This window comes from Echeneis naucrates, chromosome 5 (assembly GCF_900963305.1).
Source record: "Echeneis naucrates chromosome 5, fEcheNa1.1, whole genome shotgun sequence".
Taxonomy (NCBI): domain Eukaryota; kingdom Metazoa; phylum Chordata; class Actinopteri; order Carangiformes; family Echeneidae; genus Echeneis; species Echeneis naucrates.
In genome coordinates, this window is record NC_042515.1 from 1,277,869 (window position 1) to 1,296,553 (window position 18,685).

General features: G+C 41.0%; 3 protein-coding genes across 3 annotated transcripts; all 3 read left to right on the plus strand.

Annotated features, from left to right (window-relative positions):
• Positions 1-1,821: 1,821 nt before the first annotated feature.
• On the plus strand, positions 1,822-3,660 carry LOC115043779 (odorant receptor 131-2-like). Its single transcript, XM_029502475.1, has 4 exons — positions 1,822-1,922; positions 2,285-2,423; positions 2,669-3,094; positions 3,427-3,660. Exons 1-4 carry the CDS (start codon positions 1,852-1,854, stop codon positions 3,658-3,660), a joined length of 870 nt encoding a protein of 289 aa, XP_029358335.1. The 5' UTR covers positions 1,822-1,851.
• A 1,396-nt stretch (positions 3,661-5,056) lies between these two features.
• On the plus strand, positions 5,057-8,797 carry LOC115043782 (odorant receptor 131-2-like). The gene is made up of 5 exons (XM_029502480.1): positions 5,057-5,202; positions 5,305-5,445; positions 7,039-7,303; positions 7,507-7,866; positions 8,612-8,797. The coding sequence occupies exons 1-5, from the start codon at positions 5,057-5,059 to the stop codon at positions 8,795-8,797; spliced, it is 1,098 nt and encodes a 365-aa protein (XP_029358340.1).
• Positions 8,798-13,263: 4,466 nt separating this feature from the next.
• On the plus strand, positions 13,264-17,160 carry LOC115043785 (potassium voltage-gated channel subfamily S member 2). Its single transcript, XM_029502484.1, has 10 exons — positions 13,264-13,323; positions 13,597-13,773; positions 13,843-13,976; positions 14,295-14,459; positions 14,539-14,710; positions 15,289-15,372; positions 15,453-15,614; positions 15,838-15,921; positions 16,092-16,184; positions 16,696-17,160. The coding sequence occupies exons 1-10, from the start codon at positions 13,264-13,266 to the stop codon at positions 17,158-17,160; spliced, it is 1,596 nt and encodes a 531-aa protein (XP_029358344.1).
• The last annotated feature ends 1,525 nt before the right edge of the window (positions 17,161-18,685 follow it).

Here is an 18,685-nt window from a genome sequence, read left to right on the forward strand (position 1 = left end):
TGCAGATAAATCTGCTTTTTCGTTGATTTCAAGAACTACTGCTCATCTGTCAAAAATACAGATGAACAAACCCTACTACTAACCCTAACCCGATCAGCTGTTGTCGATGGGGTTGATGCTTGCTATGTTTGGGCAAAAAGACCTCATCATTCCCTTGATGAGATACTGAAATTCCTGTAATACCTGGAGCAAAATCAAATCAAATCACATTTATTTACATGGTGCTAAATCATAACAAATTGACACCATGTCCCTGTACAGAGTAGATCTACACAAAACTCTTTATGGAGTTGTATACGAGACCCTACAAATGTTAGCAAATGTTATTCAGATGTGTTAGCTGCCTCGCGTTGCTGTAAAACATGATGTAAACTAAAATAAAGTCATTGTAACAGCAAAGTTGTCTAGCAGGAGTTTTGGCTTTACACATGCCCATGCACTGTTGTTAATAATCCACTCGACGCTTTCTTCTTTCTAACCTGTACAAGGCATGACAAGCAGGTTACACAAGCATGTTAAGAAAACCATGTGTCTCCACTGCTAGACTGGGGTTCAATACTAATTACATTAATTAATATTAATATTATTATTAATATTAATTCACGACCCACTACTGCCAAGTAGTGCGAGGCTGCAGCCTTAAAGCTACAGTACCCCAGCACCCCCTAAACATAACTTACATAGCCTGTTATAGACAGAAAAGAAAAGAAAAATATTAGCAAACTTATTATTGCCTCATACAGTCATTATTGATTAATCTTGTTACAAGTTCTCTGCTGCTGGTCCACAGTTTGATTTTAAATTGCCTCATTAAGTTTTGACTTTTTCAACATGTCCTCCAGAAACTTTCAATGTCTGATTTCTGTAATTTACACACACACACATATATATATCAAATAACACAGACTTGTCAAGAATGTTATTCTTCTCCTTTTCCTCACCAGCTCAGGGACCAAAAATCTCAAGCTCATTACATCATGACCCAAACATGATCACTATGACTACCGGATCAATACACACAAACACACACATCCACACAAATACCTCTAAATCACTGACAGTATGTCATCACAGCAGTAGAGTCCTCTTGTCTATGACACAACTGTCATTACGTTTTGTTATTACAGTCAGAAGGCAGTATGAGTTTGAAATGGTTCTTTGTCTCACACTCGGGCTGATGTCATGGATGTGTAAGTGTATATGTGAATCTGTATAATCCACGTTTTTTTATTCTAAGAAATTTTTATTTTATGGTTTAATTCATTTCACAATTTTACTACAGACTGAGTGAATGCTGACACGAGTAAGGCTTTAAGGTTTGTATACAACTTGTGTTTATATTTGTACTGTAAATTTGGTGTATTAGAGTCCATTTTTGTTTTTTGTCATACTTCTGACAGAATTTTGAAGCAGGATATATTAAAAAGTAATTCATGCATGTTGATTTCTCTTAAAAGTTCTTTAAAGATCAGAGATGATCAATCTTCACAAATCACTTCTTAAAAATAATTTTATAGACCTGCTTTTAAATTGTTGTCTTACTCGTGTTATTACTTTGACGATGTGCAAACTTTTCAAAAAAGCTGATCATGTCAGATAATATTTGTGATTCATTATCTTTTAATTTAATCTTTTAATTAATTTATTAACTGTAATCACACAGTTACTGGTCGCAATTCAGGAATATAATCATTTGTATTTGTCATGTCTGTGTCTCTTCAGATGTCGGTGATGAATAACTCCATCTCCTCCGGCCTAGACCTGCTGCTGAGTAATGGTAGTTTGGTGCTGACAGAAGGCGCAGAGGCTGTGCCCAAAGACAGCTTCTCTAATGCTCTGACCAAGAACATCATGGCCATGCTGGTGTGGCTGATCCTCAGTATCATCAACATCAGCATGGTGCACACCTTCCTACAACACAGGTACACACAGCTGCAAACGTAGCAGATGTCATTCATAAGAACTGCTTAATTATCTTACCCACCAAAGCTTTTGGAGCTCATGTTAAATATTTTGCATAAATATCAGTCAAATTTACTCGGCATCACTGTTTTCTAACTTACAGCACGAACCATTGATTAGTTCATTATTCAGGAGAAATTATTCACTTTCAAAGAAAGCTTCCAATGTCTTCAATACTTTGAACTATTGATTATACAAAACAGTGTTTCCAACACGACCTTGGACTTCAGAATGCACACAATTACATTTTATGCACCAAATAATCCACTGATTATTAATTCAAATGTAATTAATATTGACTATTCTCAATGTCTGACTACAGCTCCTTCTATGATAACCCACGATACATCATGTTCATCTGCATGGTGATCAACGACACCCTGCAGCTAACTCTGGTGACAGCTCTCTATGTGGTCAGCTACATCTTCAGGAGGATCCACGCCTCAGTGTGCTGCTTTCTGGTGAGTGATCACATCACCACATGTTGTGATTTGTGTCAGCAGTGGGCACACATCACTGCCATCACAGTAAAAAAGTTATAACAAGTTCACAACCTTGGCTCTGTATCCGGTACTGTTTTCACACTTCACCAATAACCAGAAAATCTTTCTAAACTTTGTTCTCACTAACGAAGTCAGCATTGTTTCAGGTTTTATCCTAAAGCTACAATATAACATCCGCTGCATCTTCACTTTGTCTCGCACAGATCATGACGGCGGTCCTGACCACGCGCTCCACCCCTCTGATCCTGGCTGGCATGGCCCTGGAGCGCTACATCTCCATCTGCTTCCCCTTACACTACAGCCAGATGTGCACCATCCCTCGAACACTACTGCTCATCTGTGTCATCTTCATCCTCACTGCCACCCCACCCATCACAGACCTCTTGATCACTATAATCAAGGAGCCCCCAGGAATGTTCCACACCAACATTTTCTGTGACCACTCACTTCTGTTCCGTGACCGGTCCATCTACTACAAGAACTGTGTGTTTGATGGGACATACCTGTCATTTGTGGCGCTGACGCTGCTGTACACCTACTGCAAGATCATGCTGACGGCACGAGCTGCCTCCACTGGCCTGGCCTCAGTGAAGAGAGCCAGGAACACTGTGCTGCTCCACGGGGTGCAGGTGAGAGCCAGAGCCAGATCTACAACACCAGGACTACACCTACAAGACAGAGATCATTCACATAATCATCACATTTATGTATAACAGATCAAAATATCTACTTTGGGATTGCTCACTTTAAATCCAAGAGGCTTAATCTACTACATTATTTGCCTATTAGTTTGATTGTGTAGGATTACAGTATTGGTCAATATTTTGATATCTAAACATGGCGTGCTGTTTCAAAAAAACCTAACACTAGACTATGATAACAATCAAACAAATGTTCTATTTTTTATGTGTGTTGGGAGTTTAAATAACTCATTGTGGTCCCCCCGGTCCTTCTTTTTCAGCTGTTGCTGTGCATGCTAGCCTTTGTGGTTCCCTCCCTTCAGGCTGCCCTCATCTCTCTCTTCCCCCGCCTAAGTCTGGAGATCCGCTACATTTTCTTCCTGCTCGTCTACATCATCCCCCGTTTTCTGAGTCCTGTCATCTATGGTTTTCGGGATGAACAGTTCAGGAAGTACTGGACACGGTACCTGGCTTGTCAGAGCCACAGTATCCGGATCAGGCCAATGAACTTTTGATTTTTAAAAAAAAGGAACCCATGGACAGTCCAGTCCACTGCACTGGTTAATTTCTGCTCGGCTCAGTCCAGTTTGTTTTTCAAAGCAAAACTGTTCATCAATACTCAAGCTTTATTTTACAACTAAAAATTTTATGTCAGTCCAAACATAAAGACACTTTGACAACTAAATGATGGATAAACTTGTACTGAGTTGGATGCCACAAAACAGTATGTACTATATTGTTAAATTTGTTAATAAAAGACTTTAACAAAGCATTTTGATGATGTTGTTTTATGACTGATTTGCTGGTACATTCCCAGAGCCTGGACAGATGGCTCGTCAGGCCAAAACATTAATACCACCTATATGCAATACCACATACAGTACTTAATAAGACAGACAAACATCACTTGGATCTGAGATGTATTACAGCATCTGATGGCATTTTCCTGACAAAAGACAATCACCAATTTCATCAACAAACTGCAGCATTTAACATAGAAATTAGCATCTTAAAAGATATTTTTCAGCAAGAAATGTCCAATCACAGATATAGAAGTAAAATTCTAACGGTGTAAGATGTCTCTTTAAAATACTGTGTTCATAAAAATCTGAACTGAACACAGAAAGTAGAAATCATAACAGGAACATGAGCTCATCTGTCTGTATTTAGAACACTGAAATCTATATAACTGCTCTTCCTGGTCGTCTCTCCACTTACAGTGTTACAGCTCAGTAACTCAGCTCAGGCTGCAGCGGTGTTGAAGTAAGTACAATTATTGTGACTATTAATGTCAACCAATATAAAAAAGATAGTTAAGATATCATATAATATTGAAAACATAGAATCACTGTTTACTGGAGTTTTAATATTTGCCTCTTCTGAGGACAGACACTCATATTGAAGGTTTGAAATGAAAATGTTTGCAGGTTTACAGACGAATATTTAAGTTAAATCATCATTTAAATTCATTCATTCATCATTGTAATAATCTGAACAGTTCTTGTGTTTTTATTTTTCTTTGAGTGTAAATTACAGAAAATCATGATGGGAAAATATTCAAAAATACTTTTTCATATTTACAATTGAAAATGAAAAATTGCGGTTTGAATATTATATATTATATATATGCAGGTTAGTAATAATAGCTATTTCATTTTCATAAAATCAACTTCAAATTAGTTGTAGTCTTTCTTATGAACAAGACTTCTTTATTCACTTTTGCAAGTCTCTTAAGATCACATTTGTTCTCATGTTGGATTTCCAATTTTAGTTAGTTTTTAGTTGTATGAAATGTTCCAGTTTATCAGAAATAATGAAATTCCATTTGAGCAATAATCTAAATAATTAATAACTAAATAAAAAGGAGGGACTGTGATTGTGTTTCCAGTACAGACTGAACTAAGCTAGGAAATGAATTCAAGCACACGTTTCGACAGCCTGAATGATGCTTTTTCAAAGAATATCATCACTTTCACTCTCTGCCTCACCATCAACGTCATCAACGGAACTTTTGTCTACATCTACTTTAACAGCGAGGTCTTCAAGCGAGACCCCAGGTGACGGGGGACTGTTCATGCTTAAATTCAAACTAACAGTTTGACATTGAGATCTGCTGAATCTGCAACAGTCTGTCTGACTTTGTCTCCTCTCTCCTGCAGGTATGTGCTGTACATCCATCTGGTGATCAACGACATGATCATGCTGACAGTTTCTGTGGCCTTACAAATCATGACATACACCATCTCCCTGAGCTTCACGCCCTGCTGCATCATTCTGCTCATCTTAGTCATGACAAACAAGTAGGTGTGTGCGTTCAAGAGAATGTATAACACAAGTACAGTTATTCTGCTTCCTTGACTTGAGTTTACATACACATCATGGGCTTTAATGTCAGTAACTTTGTGGTTTTAAAGATTTATTTGAACTGTTCACATCTCATAATATGGTTACAGCTTTCAGTGCAGCTGTTGAACTTCTTCAAGTTCTATGATCCACAATAAGATCTACAACAATTAGTGATTTTAGAAAACCTGATAATGGTGCGAAGGGCAAACTGTCAGGCTTACCGACAGCTTTAACCAAGTACTTGATAATTTCCTCAACTTGCCAGAGACAACATTATGAACCGACACAAGCCTCCAGCCTCTTTCCCTCCAGCTCCACCAACACGTTCCATTCAGGTCAGCAGATCACACTAAACCCTTCCCCAGCTGACATGCTGACCTACCGGCCTCCAGCTGCCCGCCATCCTCATCGGGAAGGCCGTAGATATTCCGGAGAAGTCCAGGGAGGAGAAGGTGTGCGGGCTGGATCCTGATGTCCGCCATGTTAGGCTGAACTTCCATCTCAGCCTGCGGCCTCTCTCTGACGGTTAGCCGGCCGTTAGCCGGCCGTTAGCCGCCATCTTCACCGCTAACAGGAATAAAGGAGACAGGTGGAATGTTTCCGGCTTCAGATTACCGTGTCTCTTCTCCCCGTCCTCCTTTTTGGTCTTCCAAACTTCTTTTTCTTTGTAGTTTTTGCCATTTGTTTGTTTTCTCCCACAAGTTGATTTTACCGCTCAAATCTGTGCTGACCTCTGACCCGACGGCTGGACGCGTCATCGTATAATATATATATCGTGACGTTATATATATTATTTTATTTTATTTTATTTTATTTAACAGTCACAAAAAATTGATCCTCACTCATTGATTTGTATTTCTACATTTACTACTTAATCACTTTGTTAAAAAAAATGTACATAAATGAGGAGGAAGCCGGTAGACGTTCATTATTGAAGGTTAAAATGCTTTTTGTGTGTTTTATGGCTGCTAATCTGAGTTTTATGAGATTATTTCATTGTTGACACTGATGAATTAGCTTGTGGCAGCATTTGAAGCTCGTTTAAGGGTCACCGTGTGAATGAGCTTATCGGTTTTTTGGACATTTCACTGGTTTCTGATTTAATGAATTGAAGAACAACTTTACTTTTATTTAAATCCAGTGAATGGGTTATTTTCCACAATGAATGAGTCTATAGAGCTACAATGACTCCCCAGTTACTGAATTCACAGGCTTAAAGAAGATTAATATCCAAATTTTGAAAAATTATTGTTTCATGATTTGGCCTAACTGCACTGAGGTTGTAAATTTCTGGTTAGTTGTCACATCACATCTTGTACTTCAGTGAAAAGAGTGTGAAAATCTGCTGTTTAATCAATGCTGACAACAGAACATTCACAGTGTTTTATTGTGAATGTCAAAGATCAGGTTTGTGTCTGACTCACTTTGGTATTTTTGCTGACTGTGAATGATGAAAATACTTTTTATATCCAGTTTCTATATATTGAATTCAGAGATTTAAAGAAGTGACAAACATCAACATGCATCATCTTCTTGTCTTTATCCAGGAACAGTCCTTTGAACTTGGCTGGCATGGCAGTGGAGCGTTACATTGCTGTTTGCCAACCTCTTCATCACGCCCAGCTGTGCACTGTGCAGCGAGCTTATGGGCTGATCGCACTAATCTGGGGCGTCTCCTTTATTCCCTCCTTTGCTGATATGGTCATTGTCTTCGCCACCCAGCCTCTCTCAGTCTACACACAGACTGTCTACTGTTACACTGCATACCTGTACAACACACCGTACCACAAGACTCAAAGTGTGGTAGTTCAGGTAAAACACTGGCTGTTATTTCATTGATGTTAGTTGGTGAAGCTTAGTTTATTCAGGATATCTCAGGGATGAAGATACGAAATGGGGAGAGAAGGTGGACTGGTCATGAAAACGGGCAGCATGTCCAACAAAGCAGTTTGTTTTTTGTGAATTAGTTTGATCAATGCAGATAAAGTGATCATAGCTTCGCTTCTTCCCATCAGACCCTTTTGTTTTCCTTTGTCGCCCTGACGTTGATCATCACCTACCTGAAGGTCGTCTGTGCTGCACGGGCTGTTTCTGGCTCTAAAAAGGCCTCAGCCAGAAACGCCCGTAACACCATCCTGCTGCACGGCATCCAGCTCCTCATCTGCATGATGTCATTCATCAGCCCCCTCATCAACCTCATCCTCATCACCTCCTGGCCTCACAGGCGCACCAGTATAATCTTCACCACCTTCCTGTTTACCAACGTGCTTCCACGTCTGCTCAGTCCGCTCATCTACGGTGCCAGAGACAAGAAGTTCAGCAGCCACATCAGGCTGTACTTCTCCTGCAAACTGTTTGGCTCTGCAGAGAGGAAGGTAAACCCCGTAAGACCCCGCAGAAAGTCCAAACAGGTGCTGCAGGGACTCTGATTCCTCAGGCAGGAGACTATGAAGTACGAATACCACCGACCGCTGAAGACGGTGAAATCAGTCAGTAATATACACAATAATATTAATAATAATCTGAGTAAAATACAGATGTATGTTTTCATTTCAATGAAGGTAGAAAATAGCAGAGAACATTTTTGTCTGTGGTTCAGCTCTCTGAAGTAAATTCTTCATGAGAGAATAAAGAGGGGACAAAGATGAGACACCTGAGGCCTCACCTGTTCCACTGAGATGTAACACTAAACTTGGCCACAAGATGGAGTCATCACCACAGACATCACAGTGACGTTACTACTTCGGGTATGAAATCATATATAATAATATTAAATACATTTTTGAATCAATGAAAGCTTAAGGCTTTATTTTTTTTATCTTTATGTTAATGTACATATTTCTATAAAAACGAAATCCTGCAGCTGTGGGGGTTTAGATGTGGAGAATAACAGGAAGGTGTTTCTTCAGTATGGGACATGTTGGTACATTTCAGACTTACAGTGTGTTTGAGCTCTAACCCTTACACCCCGAGGTGAGAGTCAAACAAACCGCTTTGTAAACTTTGAAAGTTCCGGACTCGGTCCAATAATGACCCGGTAGAAACTGGTCCGTCACTCCAATGGGACCACTGAGAGCCGTGAACGCATCATCACGGACACTCCCACTGACACGCCCACAGACCAGAGAGCTCGGTCCTGTTCCGGAATGTGACGGAAAAGGCCGAAGACGGCCGGAGGTTCGGATGGACGATCCAGCCTGCTGCTCGGTGTGTCAGGCAGCAGGACCCGGTGCAGGACCCGGTCCGGGACCAGCCGCCTGTCTCTCCCGGCCGAAGACTGAAAGTTGTCGGAGCATCATGGGCTAAATGAGGCTGCACAACAAACTCACAGGTAAAGTGTCCAGAGAGGACTTTTCTGCTCTCCAGCAGTCCGGTTCGGTCCTGCAGCCTCCATCCTCAGGTCGGGTCAGCTGTGTGTTTTTACCGGAGTTCGGCTGTTGTGGGTTCATGAAGGTGTGTCAGGTCGTTGTTGTTTCTGCAGCTGAGATTTGAAGCCGCTTCGCTTCCTCTTGTTGAATTATAGATCAGCTGTGTTTCTGTCTGGGGGACCCCAGGGACCTCAGCAGGGGCCCCATTAATTACAGACCCACAGTCCAAGCCCTGCTCTGCGGTCCACAACAGAGTTCTGAAAGAACCGAAGAGTTTCTGTTAGAAATCCGATCACTGAACGAGATGAGTCCTCCAGCTCTCTGACTGACCCCTTCAATCATTTTATCAGTTTATCGGTGCATCAGTTTATCTTTTTTATCATTTTATCAGTTTATCAGTTCATCAGTTTATCTTTTTTATCATTTTATCAGTTTATCAGTTTATCTTTTTTATCATTTTATCAGTTTATCAGTTTATCTTTTTTATCAGTTTATCAGTTTATCAGTTCATCAGTTTATCTTTTTTATCATTTTATCAGTTCATCAGTTTATCTTTTTTATCTTTTTTATCATTTTATCAGTTTATCAGTTCATCAGTTTATCAGTTCATCAGTTTATCTTTTTTATCATTTTATCAGTTTATCAGTTCATCAGTTCGTCAGTTTATCTTTTTTATCATTTTATCAGTTTATCAGTTCATCAGTTTGTCTTTTTTATCATTTTATCAGTTTATCAGTTCATCAGTTCGTCAGTTTATCTTTTTTATCATTTTATCAGTTTATCAGTTCATCAGTTTATCTTTTTTATCATTTTATCAGTTTATCAGTTTATCTTTTTTATCATTTTATCAGTTTATCAGTTCATCAGTTTATCTTTTTTATCATTTTATCAGTTTATCAGTTCATCAGTTTATCTTTTTTATCATTTTATCTGTTTATCAGTTCATCAGTTTGTCAGTTTATCTTTTTTATCATTTTATCAGTTTATCAGTTCATCAGTTTATCTTTTTTTATCATTTTATCTGTTTATCAGTTCATCAGTTTATCTTTTTTATCATTTTATCAGTTTATCAGTTTATCAGTTCATCAGTTTATCAGTTTATCTTTTTTATAATTTTATCTGTTTATCAGTTCATCAGTTTATCTTTTTTTATCATTTTATCAGTTTATCATTTTTTAATAATTTTATCTTTATATCAGTTAATCAGTTTATCAGAGCTAAAGTCATCTTTTAGACTCTATATGTAGCCAATTTTGGAACATATTCTCAGGTTGGTAAATTTTCCTGGACCATAAATCTGGATTCTATCTAATGGCGATCAGGCTGCGACTAAAAAGATTGTCAGATTGTGTTGAAGTCTATGGGAAAATGTACCTCTTCCTCTTCAGTAAACGTTTTGCTCAGTTTATGGTCTCAGTCATCAACACAACATGATGTTCATTTTTTAAATGATGCTCCATTTCGAGGGAAAGGGGAGGGTTTAGGGGTGGGGCTACAGTGTGACTGACAGACTGAACCATCCAATCAGGACAGAGTCCAGAGCAGGTCAGCTCCACCTTTTTAAAAAAAGATGGCTGACAGACAGATTGTAACCTTCAGGCTTTAAAACAGCAGCTGACAGATTGATGGCTGAGTTTGACGAAAACGGAACCCAGAATAAAAGATAAACCACTTTGATATGATAAATCTGGACCTTTGGTATGAAAATATAACCATCTCAGTCCAGAGTGCATCCTACTGATGGGATGAAGACCAGGGAATCTGGCTGAGAGCTCTGACAGCTAATAAAAGCAGCTTTAGGTTCAGATTATTCTGCTGAACGAATGGAATTTTATTTCTGGCCATCGTCAGAAAGCAGCTTGTGTCTTTAGAGCCAACAGACATTATGAGCACATTCATATTTTATGTTTTTAATGTGCTGAGTTTACAGTTATCACCGACTTCTTCTCTTTTTATTGGTGCACTGTAGCTTTAATGGTGCTTTACGTTGACACATCTGTAAAAACCTTCACCATCCCCTCAGCTCCTCATGTGACGACTCCACATGGAGACTGAACAGAACCTGCATCAAATAAATAATGCATGACCCTGTTTCAGCCTTCACGTTACAATAACTAAACAAAACAAAATACAAAACTGTTAATTGTAGTCTGTGGCTCCCATCGTGGAGACAAACACACCAGACAGTCCTGGACTGTGTGAAACCTGAAGCCAAGAGCTTAACATTTTTACCAGCTGAGTCCGGACACTTCACTGTCTTCGACCACAGACAGACTGGTGTCTGGTAGAGACCCAACATGGAGCTAAAAGAGGAGACGCTACACTGTAACTCATCACGTGACACCAATAAATAAACAACAGTTAACTAACAAATTCAATAACTACAAATATAAAGTATCATGAAAAACTAACGGAAAAATCCCAGTGAAACACAGAACAGGAGTTGTTTTTAAATGTGAACATGCTTCACACATCCACAGCCACAGAAACATGAAGACAGATTTCTACTGTATCCAGATCATTTGGACCTGAAGACAGAGACAGAAACCTGATTAAATAGCAGACAGAGACGGATGAAGTCAGGCGCTCCGGTTAAAACACCATTAAGTCCACATTAGGTTAACACCTGTCTGATTCCTCAGGCCATTTCCGACACCATGCAATCAGAGACCACGTAACATTATTACATGACATTATAGCTACACTTTACGTGAAGCCAGGCACTTACTGCGGCCTCCAGATGGAAGAATAGCCTGAGCTCCATCAGAGCAAGTGAACGCCTCGTGTGGAGCAGCTGCTGATGTCTGGACAGACAGGACGAGTTTATTTGTACGCCACATAAAAGAAGCATCAAAATAAATTTAAAAAGGAAAATGAATCAAGAGTGAGATTAACAGAACAAACAGGCAGTTTTTAGCTTCTTCTTAAAACTGACGAGTTCTTGCAGATCTTTGATATCTATCAGACAGCAAACGTCTCAAGAATATTCATAGAAATTGTTTAGTTTCATCCCACGGTGATAGTTTTGTTGCTGAGTTTGTCACAGATGCAAAATAATCTGGAGAAAGAGCAAATTCTTAATAAAGAAGGAGCCAAGAGGAAGAGTACACAGTCTGAAGATCGGAGATGTGTAGTGATGATGATGCATTATTCTCATTAATAAAGCATCACATCAGAGCAGCAGCTGTAAATATGAAACTTCCTGATTTTGTTGGGTCAGCGGTTGAATTCTACGGCTGTTAGTTTGAGCTGAGTCCTCCACAAAGCAGCAGCACAAAGAGAACTCTAAGCCGCATTCAGTCTTTTGTGCTGTTAAACGTTGTTTGGTCACTGAGCAGGACATTTTGGTTTTATTTTGATGAAAATCAGACCAGAAGCTGCCGGAGTGTCATGAATCTGCTAAAACAAACCCCAGAAGCTGCAGAGGGCTGAAACTTCTCGTATCCATAATCCAGCATGTTAATTTCCTCATCATGTCATCAAACTGGTAAACAGCACACCTGTCACGGATTAGCACACCCAGGATGAGATTAAATACAAGAAAGGGCTCTAAATATTTTTATTGTATTGACGAACATTTCATCCAGGAGAAGAAAAAACCTTCATGTGATTCTTTTCAATGTATAAAAATCTTCCTGTTCAGTGCGAGCTCTTATTTATCTGTGGAGTGATTTCATAGTGTAGTTTTTGTTGTGAAAATTGTGTACACTTCGTGGGCGTTTGCTCCGGAGTTCAGTCGATGAGCTTGTGTGGGAGTTAGTTTCTGTTTTGGCTGCATCTCTGAGGTTTTTTAACTTGATCATAAAAACACAGAGCAGCTACAGTTAATGTTCATTAAGGGAGTAATAATATAAAGTCAGTATTTTTGTGCTGAAACCAGTTAAAATGCATTTATCCTGTTTCAGATCACCACCCTGAACTTCTCAGAGGGCCCGTAAGAGCCTTTTGGCTCTGAACCAAAAACATTACGTCTTTTTTTGTTAACATTAAAATGTCTGCTACAGCTCATTAGTGTCTGGCCGTCTGCTGCATTTAGCAGAGCAGATGAAATTGCCCACATTACAAAAAGAAGCTCAAAGAAGCTCAAGATAAATGGAAGTGAGTGAAGTCAGATCATTACTGAAGCTGATTTAAAGTCCAAATATTGGAAATAAAACAGATTAACTGTCGTTAAAAAAAGACGTATCATATAGATTTATGATGTCACCTGAAAAGAGACAGCATCAGATTGTCATCACATGAAAAGACAGATAGTTCATAATAAATGAAAGTATTCATGGTAGAAGCTTTATTTGAAAAAATAGATATTTTTATTTTAGTGTTCAAAACAAGTGAAGTAAAATAGATGTTAATGAAACTGTCTTTGTGTTGGTACAAAGAACAAATAAAGCTTCAGTTGTAACAATGATTCTGTGGTTTCTGGACCTGGATGTGGATCCAGAGCTCTCAGACGTCATTGTCCAAGTATTTTAATACGATAAACAAAATATTTTAGAAAAGACTTTCCTGAGATTTTTTTTCTATAAATCATCATATACATTTATATAAAATGTTTAAAATGCTTCATATTTCAGTCTTTCCTGCATCAGTTCGATCTCCATCATCGTTTTATTGTGTTTCCTCCTGGAGCCTAAAACCAAACTGCCCTGAAAGAAGGACCCTTCTGCTCTGAACACCTTTTTTTGAATTAAAAAGGCAGAAAGTCTGAATAATATTCTACAAATGTGTCCGTCCCAGGTAACCATGGTGAAGGAGCGTCTGCCCAGCTGGGTCCAGCAGGACTCTGATGAAGGTCTGGTCCACGTGAACGTGGGCGGTCTGAAGAGGAGTCTCTGCTCCAGCACGCTGAGGAAGTTCCCAGATACCAGACTGGGAAAGCTGCTGGCCTGCGACTCGGAGGAAGACATACTGCAGGTGGGCCACCTGGTCGGGGGGGTCCTCAGACTGTCGTCAGTCCTCAGACTGATCAGCTCCTCTCTGCAGGTGTGTGATGACTACGACGTGCAGCAGCAGGAGTTTTATTTCGATAGGAATCCAGGCCTCTTCCCGTACGTCCTCCACTTCTACCAGACGGGAAAACTTCACATCATGGACGAGCTGTGTGTCTTCTCCTTCAGGTGTGTGAGGACGGAGACACAAACACAAACACAACTGTCAGGATGTTTCAGAAAACTTTGTTATGTGAGATTTCTGTTTTTCTGATTTATCTTTCACACGAATGTCCTCAACAACAAAAAAACAACCACCTGCTGCAGGAATAAGGATCAGTTATAACTGACTGACGTCACTGTGACTGGATTCTTAAAGAGCTTTAGAGAAACATGGAAAGTCATTAAAAATACATCACTTTTCAGCAGTTAATCTTTAAAATGATGTAAATCATGATCCTTAAATCAGACTGAGACTAAAGACCGGACGCCCTGACTTGTCCCCAGTCAGGAGATCGAGTACTGGGGCATCAATGAGTTCTTCCTGGACAGTTGCTGTAGTTACCGTTACCACGACCGCAAGCTAGAGAGCAGCCGCCATCGCAGCTGGGATGACGAGAGCGACGTGAGCAGCATCGACACGTCTGTGGACGAGATCTCTGACCTGAACAGGTAAACGGCCGCGGCCTCCCATCTACGAAGGAATCATCATGTCTTCAGGCGGTAACCGGTCCTCTCCATCCGTCCTCAGGGACATGCTGCACTTCCAGGAAGTGCGTTACGGAAACGTCAGGAAGTGTCTGTGGCTGACGCTGGAGAACCCGGGATACTCCATCCCCAGCAAGCTCTTCAGTCTCCTGTCCATCGGCGTGGTGCTCACGTCCATCGCCATCATGTGCATCAACAGCATCCCGGAGTATCAGGTTGGTGCGAGCAGCTGAGTTTGGTGCTCAGAGTCAGATTCTTTTTATTACATGAATTATCTGTCGAAATGTCGCTGATTTGAATATAGAAGAAGTTAGTTTCTGAATGGAAAACACCTCACTTTATTTTTCCTTTTCTGTTTCCTGTCTCTGGACCTCTCTGTGTTGGTCACTCGTTATTTAGGAGAAAATGTCTTTGTAATGGTATTTTATACCTGATGATTGTCCTCCATGAACAGACGGAGCGGGGGATTCTTTCTTTTGTTTAAACTTCAGGATGTCTGAATGTCGGGACATTTTAAAACGTCTCAGACTGAACTGGAGGCCGTTTGGTGGGTTCAGATGATCCAACAGTCTGATTGTTTCTGAAAACATGAAGTAATCATGAAGCAGAGGAGGCAAATGGATGCAGCTCTGTCCATCCGTCAGATCTGTTTAAAAAGTCTTTGGCAGGTGACGACATCCTGTGAATGCTTTAAGAATACTGAGGCATCATGGGAGAGTTTGTTCAGTCTGAGTGGTCCCAGATGTTTGGAAGCACTAAATGTGATGTTGAATGTTCCTCGTGGTCTGTTCAGACGTTGGACTCTGAGGGGAAGCTGATGGAGGACCCCACCCTGCAGGCCGTGGAGTTTTTCTGCAGCTGCTGGTTCACCTTCGAGGTGAGTCCAAGAAAACATCAGCCAGTGAAACAGGAAGTTGAACCCAAAAACAAACGCTGGACTTCCTCTCTCTCCCTGAGGTGGTGACCCGTCTGCTGCTGGCGCCAAACAGGAAGAAGTTCTTCCGTCACCCGCTGAACATCATCGACATGATGTCTGTGGTTCCCATCTACATCACGCTGGTCTTTGACCTGGCCATGGGCTCCGAGTCTGAGCTGGGGGACCTGGGACGGCTCGTTCAGGTGGGGGCTGACTGAGTACGAGGAAACTGAGGATGTTTCTTCAGCACAACTTTGAGGTTCCCATTTATTTGCTGCTTTGTAACTGACGGGTCATCTCATGACGTTGAGGATAAAAGAGGAGCTGACAGAATGATTTGACTGTTACTGAAATGAGGCTTCAGGATTTTCTCAGTAAACACCGTGAGAACAAACTCACAGTAAGATAAACCGTTCTTCTTCTCAGGTGCTCCGGCTGATGAGGATCTTCCGGGTGCTGAAACTGGCCCGACACTCGACCGGACTTCGGTCTTTGGGGGCGACTCTTCGGGTGAGTCAGATCAGATGGTCTGCTGTTTTCTCGTTTTAGTATAAGATTTCGTTTTTTTCCTCTGAGACATCCTGTATAAAAAATAACGTGTCAGCAGGTTCTGACATCATCATTAGGGCCGACAGGTGAGCCTTTCCCGCCCTTTAAGGTTTCGTCCATCTCGTCTGCAGCACAGTTACCGGGAGGTCGGCATCCTGCTGCTGTATCTGGGTGTCGGAGTGTCCGTCTTCTCTGGCATCGCCTACACCGCCGAGTACGAAGAGGTACAATCCCATTTCTTTATTTTATTTGAATTTGTTTTTATTTCTGATTTATTTCATTGGAAACTCAGCCACTGAACTTTCGTTATTCTGATTATTATTATTATTAGATTTAATCTGCATCATAAGATTTTTTTTGTTGTGTCGGTCAGACATATTTTGACACAGAACCTATTAAATTTGGTTAAATTTGGTTAAATCAGAACGACATGACATCACCATTTCATTATTGGAAGCCCCGCCCCCTAGCCCCTCCCCTTTCCCTCTAAATGAACATCATGTATTTCAGACTGAGACTGAAACTCATCAGGGAGGAGGAGGGACATTTTCCCATAGACTTCAGTACAGTCTGACTGTGTGCTACATCCACGTTTATAGATGATTTACCTGCACAAAGAGAAAAGACACAACAGACACACACGTTATGAAATGAATTTAGTGGATTCTCTGCAGCTTCTGTTGATGGCTGATGATTAGAAGCCGGCTGTGACTCATCTGTCTCTTTGTCCTGCAGGACGTGGGACTGGACACCATCCCGGCCTGCTGGTGGTGGGGGACGGTCTCCATGACAACGGTGGGCTACGGGGACGTGGTGCCCGTCACGGTGGCCGGGAAGCTGGCGGCCAGCGGCTGCATTTTAGGCGGCACCCTGGTGGTGGCGCTGCCCATCACCATCATCTTCAATAAGTTCTCCCACTTCTACCGGAGACAGAAAGCTCTGGAGGCATCGGTCAGGAACAACAACCACAGGAAGATGAGGATGAGCTGCGAGAACGAGCCGGAGGAGGAGAAGGAGGAGGAAGAGTCAGATGGGGACAGCCGATGTCTGGACGCTGATGATGATGATGATGATGAAGAGGAGGAGGACGACATCGACTATGAGGACGAAGGAGGAGTAATAAATTATAGCTACGTCGAACATCCGTCCTTCACATCGATTCTGAGGAAGAAGGAGCTGATCAAGCTGAATGTGACCTGACAGACGGATGTCCTGCTGCTCTGACCGCTCACTGTCATCAAACATGGAGTCAAAATGATTAACGTTAACGTTGAGTCTTCCATGACAGACAGCACTGTCACACTGTTTGTTTGTTTCTGTCTGTCTGTGCATGTGTCTGTTTGAAACATGATGTGAAGAATTACAGGAAAACATATTTAAACATGGAGATGTGAAGAGCTGAACGGAGGTGGAGAAGCATGCAGGCAAATAAAAACACTCAAAAATCATTAACCGTGTTGGTTTCCTGTTTCAACCTTTCAGGAATTAATATTATTTCCTTCATATTGGTGACACTCGGGGAAAAGATGGAGTCAGCCCGGCTGGTTACTGGGTTTATGCTAAGCTAAGCTAAGATGAGCCGGTCTTTGTGACTCAGAAATCCAGAAACATTGATGGATCCTCCGGATGCGGTCCACACGGTCGTGGACCGTCTGGTCTTCGATCACATCCCTGCTCATGGACTCTGAACCATCTACTGGACCTCAGTCAGCCCAAAGCTTCTACAGCTCCTGGAGCCTCTCTGATGTGACCCTCAGTCACTTTGGTCAGATTTTAGAGTCAATGAGCAGATTACAAGTCTTCTGTGGATCTTAAAACATTAACATGAACATTAGAGCCAAATTTTCCTTCAAATGGATCTTTTATGTCCGTCCTCTCAGATCCATCAGATCTTACGACCTGCAGATATTCTGGTCTGGGTGACCTGATGGAAGTCCTGGACCGGAGTCAGAGCAGCATTTTGTTCTGTACAGAGTGAACCGTGTTCATTAGGCCGCAATAATAAAACTAACAACATGAGACGTCTGACAGAAGCATCAGTGGCTTCGAGCCAGATGCTTCATTTACAGAATGAGTCTCAGCAAAACAGATCGAACTTGTCAAAGTGTCAGTTAAATTCTCCAGGAAGCTGCAGAGTCTCTTCTCAGTTTTACCTTCTGATTTTTCCTACTTTTTGTTTTACTGACACTGATTCACCTCGGTGCTGATCGGTCCAGCAGTTAGGAAATGTTCAGAGGTTTGGAGCTAAAGCTAACAGGTTCCTTTAAACGATTTAACTAAAAAGTCCAGACGAAAACAGCTCATTAAAGTTAAATGTCCAACTGAAACTGTGAAATGAACGATAATGCTAATCTTAGAGCATCCAAGCGTTAGCACAGCAGGAGCTAATGCTAGCCATGCCACACTTAACAACTCAGCGAGGCTGTATTCAACACGTTAGCAGCTAATGCTAATGAGGGTTAAATAAGGTCAAGTAAACGCACCTTGAACTGCAGGTGTTTATAAAGGGGCGTGGCAGCACAGCACTTCCTTCTGCTGATGTCATCAATGATGTCACAGGCCATACCATGACTGTGGGGGTGACCTTCAGTTTAAATGCTTTGATCAGAAATATTTTTCTGATTTGGAGAGATTGTAGTTTATAGTAATTTATAATTTGAATCTGTTGATTGATTAAAGTTATCAGCTTTCTGAATCTTTCATTTGAATTGATTTTTTATGGCTG